This window comes from Orbicella franksi, chromosome 13, assembly GCF_964199315.1.
Source record: "Orbicella franksi chromosome 13, jaOrbFran1.1, whole genome shotgun sequence".
In the NCBI taxonomy this organism is placed as follows: Eukaryota; Metazoa; Cnidaria; class Anthozoa; order Scleractinia; family Merulinidae; genus Orbicella; species Orbicella franksi.
The window spans coordinates 14,276,021-14,284,554 of record NC_138157.1 but is presented as its reverse complement, the minus strand read 5'-3'; the positions used below and the strand labels follow the sequence as shown (position 1 = coordinate 14,284,554).

At 37.9% G+C, this 8,534-nt stretch overlaps 1 protein-coding gene across 1 annotated transcript; it reads right to left on the bottom strand.

The window, feature by feature from the left end:
* Nucleotides 1-5,648: 5,648 nt before the first annotated feature.
* On the bottom strand, nucleotides 5,649-7,727 carry LOC145465360 (microfibril-associated glycoprotein 4-like). The gene is made up of 3 exons (XM_081449136.1): nucleotides 7,140-7,727; nucleotides 6,441-6,818; nucleotides 5,649-6,166 (listed from the first exon to the last, which is right to left on the bottom strand). The coding sequence occupies exons 1-3, from the start codon at nucleotides 7,408-7,410 to the stop codon at nucleotides 5,904-5,906; spliced, it is 912 nt and encodes a 303-aa protein (XP_081305262.1). The 5' UTR covers nucleotides 7,411-7,727; the 3' UTR covers nucleotides 5,649-5,903.
* Nucleotides 7,728-8,534: the final 807 nt, after the last annotated feature.

Sequence of the window (8,534 nt, the reverse complement as noted above, 5' to 3'; positions counted from 1 at the left end):
ATGGGCAAATGGCATTTAATACAAAATCAGCCTCTGCTAAGGGAGATCTATAAAGACCCTCCCCTGCTTTAATACGAAAAGGGAGATCTTTGAAAAGTGTATAGCACTCGTTAGAGCAGAGCTTTGATGGTCAAAGTTTTCCTATCTTGACCAATAGGAGTCGTGTTTGGCCTGTCATCCATTTTTATCATCATATCGGTCAAGTGGCCCACCAGGCCGGAGCTTATCCCGGTTTCTGTAGTATGAAGCGACCAGAAGTATTTCTACTCCCCCCTGGATGGGATGCTAGTCCACTGCAGGGTTACCCCCAGCATCAAGTTCACCGGTACCCATTTATTCACGGGGGTAGAGAGAGGCACTGTGAGAATAAGGTGTCTTGCCCAAGAACACAACGCAATGTCCACGGCCAGGGTTCGAACCTGGACCGCTTGATCTGGAGACGAGCGCACTAACCATGAGTAACCACGTCTTTCCATCATTTAGGTGGCTGAATTTACTCTCTGCTAAAATTATTTTATAAATTATAAATAATTATTTATTACATAATTGAAAATAGATTTTAACAAAGTGCAACAACAAAAATGAAGATGAACACTGCTATTACTAGGAGCATTTTCTTCCTTATTAAGTCCACTGAAATACTGACTACCATAATGTAGCACATAAAAGCCAAGAGGAGACAGTCTAGCCAGCAGCCTCCTATACACACAGATTATACAATTTTTGCTGAGTTATGAATAACAATCTTTACAGCAGCAGGACACACATGTAGTAAAAGTACACCGTGATAACCACCATTTTGAGAACTGAATGGAAATTCAACAGATATAAGCTGGAACAGTTAGAATTGCTTATACTTCAAATAAACCATTGCAAGATTTGTATTTAATTAATAGAGACGGATTAACACATTCAACTTTTGTGTTCCTTTATGATGGGGTCTAGTAGTTTCATTTAATTGTAGTCCTAGTGTAAAGACTGATTGTGATACTCTTCATGTATATGTTCATGTATATGAACATGATATAGAACTGCTAATTTAAGTTTCTGTTACATAATTTCTGTATTCCACTGTAAAGCTATAGGTTCATTTCTTGAGTTAAGGTTTGACACACAGCAAGTTCAGATGGATTTCATTTGTTGACATTCTTGACTTTAATAAACATACATGGATAAAGTCCTAAAGTGTTTCCAGCTCTGTAATTATACATGCAGCTTGGGCAACCTCGTTCCCAGGGTCTCTCATCTTACCGCCCCCTGGAGCGAGCGAGGATCGCTCCAGGGGGCGGTAAGATGAGAGACCCTGGGAACGAGGTTGGCAGCTTGGAGAGCCATTTTATATGTTTGTAACCAAATGAATGTCTTTGGCAAAGAATGAGTTCAACAGTTCAAGTGTCAGCTGACTTACGTCTTGAAAGCATCTTATTCTGGTTGTAAGCAGGAGAATTCCACATCCATCTGTAATTCTCAGATTAATTCCATGAAGTTTTAAGGGTAGCTTGTGTTGTTAAAGCCAGTTTCTACTAAGTCTTTTGATATTGTTATTGGCAGCTGATAAACATGTATAGCATCAGTAATGTTGTTGTTAATATTAACATCTGCTTACTGTCACTTACATATTATACTGTAGTTGTTATTGCAGTGTTCATCTGGGTTATATGCGGATGCACAATAGTACAACTTGCTTCACCTGCAATACACAATAAATAAGTCACAAGCCTCCTGAAAAATTATTCCTAACCAGCTCTGGTACAAACATGGTGGTCTAACCTTCCTAACAAAATGCAATGATGCGCTTCCCACATTTTATAAAAAAATGTTAGATTATTGGTGCGAGTTCAAAATCTTAACGGGCGTCGATTCCAAAACAAATCCTAAAAACGAAATACTGTGCAATAACAGGAAAATTCTTGTGGGAAAAAAAACCTGTTTTTTTTTATCAAAATTGGTAAGACGCCGGCATTACCAAGATAAGCGACATATTAAACCAAAATCAAGATTTTTTGAAGTGGCATGAACTTGCAATAAAATTCAATTTGAAGGTTCCTTTCACCATATAATATGGCCTGGTTGACGCAATCCCAAAAAATTGGAAAGCTTGTCTTAAAAACCCTATTCCGAACGTCACACACGATACCACAGTCAACACCCTAAGAACCAGTTCTATTTACTCCTCTCTTCTAAACACCATCTTCGTTCCTCCCACTGCTGAAACCAAAATTCTACGCCACGGATTTACAGAAAATACCATCCAGAAGGTTTCTCTTATGCCATTTGCTGTGACAAATGAAGTAAAAATAATAATGTTTCAGTATAAAGTGATTCATAACGTGCTTCTAACCCGTGCTACACTTTATCGAGACGGCATTTCGGAAAGCCTCATATGCAACTTATGCAACGCAGAAGAACAAACATTGCGTCACCTGCTAATAAACTGCACACTAAAAGTCGATTTCTGGATTCTGTTTCAAGACTGGTGCTACCAAAAGACAAATGAAACAATAACGTTATCCATAAGCCATATACTCTACGGCTGGCATGATAGGACAAAGCATTGGCAAGTCCTAAATTATTCAGTTTACTGATAGCCAAATATTGTGTTTTCTGCACAAGCCTTCGCGGAGATGTTTTAGATTTTCAAAAGTTTCTATCGTTCATTCCCGGAAAACTTGAAATTCTTAAAGAGATTATCGCACGTGGGCCCTTTTACGTTAATTTTATATGCTGCTAATGTTTTATTATGGTTAATAAGTATTTAATTTAATTTTTTAACTGTAAGCTTGTACATATAGGGGAAAAAACTACATGTATATATTAGGTGTCACTGTAATATAATAACAATTAAGAAAAAAAAGGATGCGAATAGTGTAAGAAATACTGTTGTAATTGACAGTGCTGTAAGTAACCAGTATTGTAAGTACCGTAAGTAAGTTATGTAATTAGCCGTATGTGACATAGTGTATTGTTTAGCCTGCAAACAGGCTCCCGGCGAGGACGGAAAAAAATTTCGGCGAGCGCGAAACAGAAGAATTCGGAGAGCGAAGCGATCGGGGCCGGAAAGGGGGGCTTCGTTCGGGCGCTCACCGGGAGCCTGTTCGCTGGCTATGTATTGTTATTAGTGTAATTATGTAGTATTGTAAGTAATGTATTTTATTGTATTGTTGGAAAAAATAACATGTCCAAAAAAAAATACACAATAAATATAATAGTGACACATTTTAAAAGGGTATAAATTATTTTATGCAGAAATTTGCTTCCCTTTCTCCTCCTCCGCCCTTCCCCGATAAAAATAAGCTACTTACCTAAGTAAGGTGTCCAAGTGATATTTCTTGCTTTCCTGGAAAGGGTTATGAAAGAAAATGCCAGTTTTAATGTCATGCTCTCCCTCAAGAAACATTGGAGCCAAAACAATTCTTTTAACTTGAAAAAATGTATTGTTATGTACAGCATCTGCAAATTTTGGTAGAGTTACTTGTAATTTTGAATCTCTATGAAGACTAGGAATTTAGGGACATGAATAGCACAGTAAGTTCACACCATTCTTTGTTTCTGCCGATAAATTTTCTGACTGTTTTGCTGTGTGATTTAAATCGCTGCTTGATACATTTAGATACATGTATTTATTTGGTACATAAAGTTTCCATATGCAGCTAAATTATATATTAATTAATAATGATCTCATATGATATACATACAGGAAAATATTCAAACAGCTTTCATGGAAATGTATATAGGCTTATGATCACTGTAGTAAGACTCCAGGGTACCTGTGCTGATGATGCATATTGTGGTACGTTGGTATAATCATGATCTATCTGTGCATGGTAGTCAGTAGTAAACTGGTTAATCAACTGAGCGTATCCTTTGTCTGTTATAAGGTATTTTGTTAGAGCCTTTTGTTCTGAATTTGCCTGAATTAGATCAATAATGAAATTCCCAAGCAGTACCGTCGGAAGTGTAGATTGTATTAATACTGAGTCGTGAAGATGAGTAAGAGCATCAATTAACTGTGAGATTGTAACTCTAGTTTTCGAGCGATAGATACCAATGACATGAATATTTGGAATTGGTTGGCTTAACACGATAACAGTGATTTCCAAATTATTATTAAACTTATATCTGTATGGAATTTTCGTACAATTCAAATCATTCTTAATGTACAAAGCAGTTCCATAGCAAGTTCTTATGTTAGACTGCTTAAAGTCATTTCTGTAAAGGGTTAATTCACTAAGCTGATATGTATCATTTCTATCTAACAAGCAAAGTTTTGATTCAACAAAAATGTTGACATCAGCTTCTTGAATGTTGTAATCACTTCGCACATGCTGTGAAGGTGGAGAGATCTAACATTCTGAAACAAGATTGTTTTTGTTTGGGGTGAATTGTCAGTTCGTAACACTGCTAAAGGCACAAGGCTTACTTGTGTTCTTAGACTGCTCATTTCACTTTTAACTTTCTCACTAACCTTTATTTTGTTTTCATTCAAATTAAGAATATGCAGTGCAGAGCTGTTTCGTACACGGCTCAAGCCAACATAATGCATGTGCTCTCTTGAGGACGCTGGAAAATCACCAACTGTCTTATTTAATGCGTCGCCTTGACAACGGTGAATAGTCTTGGCAGCAGCGGGTCTACGTGGAAATTGGTGCCGGAGAATTTGGACCTGACACTTTTTATTGACTCGAAATTGTCTTGTTACTTCCAATACTGGTGTCCAATTTCTGTTTAAAGTTGCCTTGTATAAATGTGCATTTTCTCTACGCTGGTTTCTGCCAATGTCAGGATGTGGAAATGAGACCCAATAATACTTGGTCAGGTGGAATTTTCAGCTCTGTAGCCCATGTGTTCAATGACACACTCTGCACCATTGGTGAGTTCGTCAAAAATTTCGCCTTTCTATAGTCCCCCTAAAACCTGCCAAACCTACACAACGAAGTATCTGGGACAAAAGCCATACTTAACAGGGGAGGGATAGGAGAGAAAACTATTTAATCCGGTTTTAATGAATGAATTAATCAGAATGGAGTGAGTGAGTAAGTGAGTGAGCGAGCGCCATCCGACTGTCTTCTAAGCTCATGCATGTTACGTCATCCATGAGCAAAAAGGGAGAAAAAAATAACAATGTCTATCTTATACGTGCTTTAATAACGTAAAAGCGTAATTCTCGAAAAAGAGCATGAGCGAGAACTTCGCGGGGCGTCTAATGAGTAAAAACTCTAATTATCGCTAACTAGCTGGAATTAAATAATCTAAGCTTGGTACTGTATCAGGAATTGAACAGTATGGGAATGCATATTTTCCTACAAAGTTTGATGCTTGTATAAAAAATTGCACATTTCAAGAGCTATTCCGCAGAACTATTAATGTAATCTGCCCTTGTTATTATCCTGTAAATCTATGCCATTTTGTTTTATATGGGAAGAACACTGATCACTATGTTTGAACAATGAAATAACATTTCCGATCTTGCGGCAGCATTAAGCTCATTAATGAAATTGACGCTATGTGATTGTTTGATCACTTTCTCTTCTCTCAAATGGGGTGAGTAATTTATTTGAATAGCCCGGTAACAAACTGAAACGACTAAAAGTTTCATTCGATTATCAGATACTTGAAAATAAATATTCCATTCTTGGGAAGGCGGAGACAAGTGTTTCATAATTCATGACGGGCAAGTAGATGGAACAAAAGCAGCTTTTATTGTTTCCTGGTAAGGCATACAATGAAGCGAGTTGTTCATTTACACAAGTAACATAAACCCGTCACCTATTAAGAAATCGCTCTAGATCTGATGATCACTTCATTCATATAATAGAACAAGAGACTCAGGCTATAAAAAAGCTCACTTAAATCAGGAATCAAGTTACTAATGCCATTTTAAAGTCGCACAAGTGCACTCGGTTCTAGTTCTTAACTGGTTTGATTTTCATCTGAGCTCGTTTAGCGGAGTAGCTGTGACCTTTCCATTTATCCCAGTTCACACCTGTCCAGGAAGAAGAATGTTGACCGTGATGATACAGACCATTCAGGTTGGAGACGACACAGTTTTTGTACCACCAAGCTCCCTTAGAGTCCGTGGCACAGTTGCCAGGATTAATGTCATTGTCACGATCTTTGGTGGAGAACGCTGAACCACGATGATAGGAAAGAGAGTCACCAGCAGTTCCTACAAAGCAAATGAAAAGGGAAAATTACAAAATGGTGACAGACATGGTACTCTCAGGAAACATTTAACCGTAGGAAGTGAGCCTTTCGTAGGTAACAAATTATATTGAAATTATATATAAAACTGAAATACTGATCAACCCTTGTCAATGGAAATTTTGCTACTGCTGGTTAAATAGTGCTGTCACACAATGGTGAATACCTAAAGCTGATTCTCCACAATGAGTAAAGAACTTTAACTTCCTATTGGAGATGGAAAGCGTCAAAACACATACCAGAGTATGTTCCAAGACTCAGTTTGTATTTGCTATTCTCACTGGCCACATCAAAGAAATCGTACTCGGCATAAGCTGTTTTTCCAGTCGTGTCTTCAAGATCTACTCGAAGCCTGCTTCGTTGTTTTGTCAGGCGATGAATCTTGTCCAATCCGAGCCAAAATTCACCGTTCAGATTTCCGAAGCCTCGTTTGTAGTCATCCCAACCGCGGTAGAAATCAACCGAGCCATCCAGTCTCTTCTGGAACACTGTCCACCCCCCACCGGCTGTTGTTTGGTCACAAAACACCTCAAAGGCTCCAGCATTATCAGGGTTGATGGTATAAACACCGCTTATTCGTTTACCAGCCTTGTAGACTTCAGCACAGTTCGTGTACACTAAAAATGCAAAATAAAGATTCGTTAACGTCTACTCTTGTAAAAGTGCTGGATGAGACAAAGAAGGCAAGCGAAAAACTCACAGAAATCATTATTATATGTTAAGTTGCCATTTTCATAATTTTTCATTTTACGATAAAGGCTTTTTAGCTGCTTGGTTTAAACCTTAACGACATTAAGAAATGTAAACAGTTATTTTCTCTCAAGCTGTACAGTTTTTACGGGTGGAAAACATAAAAATATATAGCGAGATAAAAGCAAACATTGTGTGTTGTTTTCACAACCACCGTTACATACCTCAAGAGAGGTTCTCTCGCTTACCTTCATCACCCGTTTTGTTTTCTTTCAAGGTTTTGATTTCCTCTCGAATCTCGCCAAGCTCCTCCTTTACTTCAAGAAGCAGTGTTTCGATCTTCTTGTTCGGTCCTGCGTAAAAATTGTTGGAAGTGTAGACGTTGTGACATTTGGACTGGGTGTTGGAAACTCCAGAGTTGTTATCATTGTATGTCTTTTTCTGAGAGGTGGCTGCGTTTAGTGAGGGGAGAAGAAACAGCAAATACACCAGGCTCAAAACAACACCAGGGCTAGCCATTCTTATTATCACAGTTGAACTCAACTCAGCTCAGTGAAGGCAGTCGAATGCTCCCACTACTGCTGCATGACGTTTTTGTACATAGTTTTTGCGTGGGTTGGAGCGTGAGTTTTCTCGTTCTAGTGACGCTATTTGTGGACAGAATATTTGCATACAGTGCCCTGAAGAAATGATTCCATCTAACAAGAAAAGTTGTGTTCGTCTTCTTTTTTTCCGATAAATCAAGTTGAATATCGCGAAGGATAGTTTATCCTTCGCGATTTTACAAACAAAAGGTACGATCTCGTTTGAAATTGGTTAGAAACGGCAAACTGTAGGTTGAGCTGCAGAAAAGTGGAAAGAATGAAGAAATCTTCTGTGAAATAATTTGAAAACAAATGCATGAGAACTCTTAGAAAAAACTTCTATTGAATCAGTCGTATTTTGACTCGTTGGTGAATTATTTGCAGTGAATGTATTCATCACAAATTTGTGTCACTTTATATGTTAGTGGACCTACCCCGATTCGAAGATCGCAAAACATGAGAAGGAATTGAAACTATGTGAAAATGTGTTTACTGCTGTCCTGAAAGCTATTTACATAATGAGCGTCAAGTGGATCCTAAAGTATTCTAAGAATCGGTCCGGATCATTAACGGATTAGCACAGTAGTGCTAAAAACTCTTTTATAGTTGAGTCCATTCTTAACAGAAATAGAGATTGTTGTAAAGGTTGACCAAACTTGGAACTCGATTTTTATTTCGTGCGGCTCTTTAATATGCCGGCTGTTATGGCAGTCGGAAAATGTATGAAGCTGTACGTATTCCGCCGCCTACAAGCCCGAAGAGCTTTGTTATTTACTTCTCTTTATCTGGTTAAGAACAGAACTAAAACCACTGCGAAATTTAAGGAGAATTAATTCTTACATTGCAGGCTGTCTGAATCAGTGTACGTATCATAAGAATTCAGTAACAAAATCGAATGTTGTGGAAATAATCAACTTGAATAATGAATACAAAACATATTCTGGACGACGTCAAAATCTTCGGTCTCTTGCAACTCTGGGCCCATTCTTGGTCACTTTTGTCTCACAAGAACATTAAATAAACATTTTGATATGCATGGGATGGAAAACCTTTCGATTT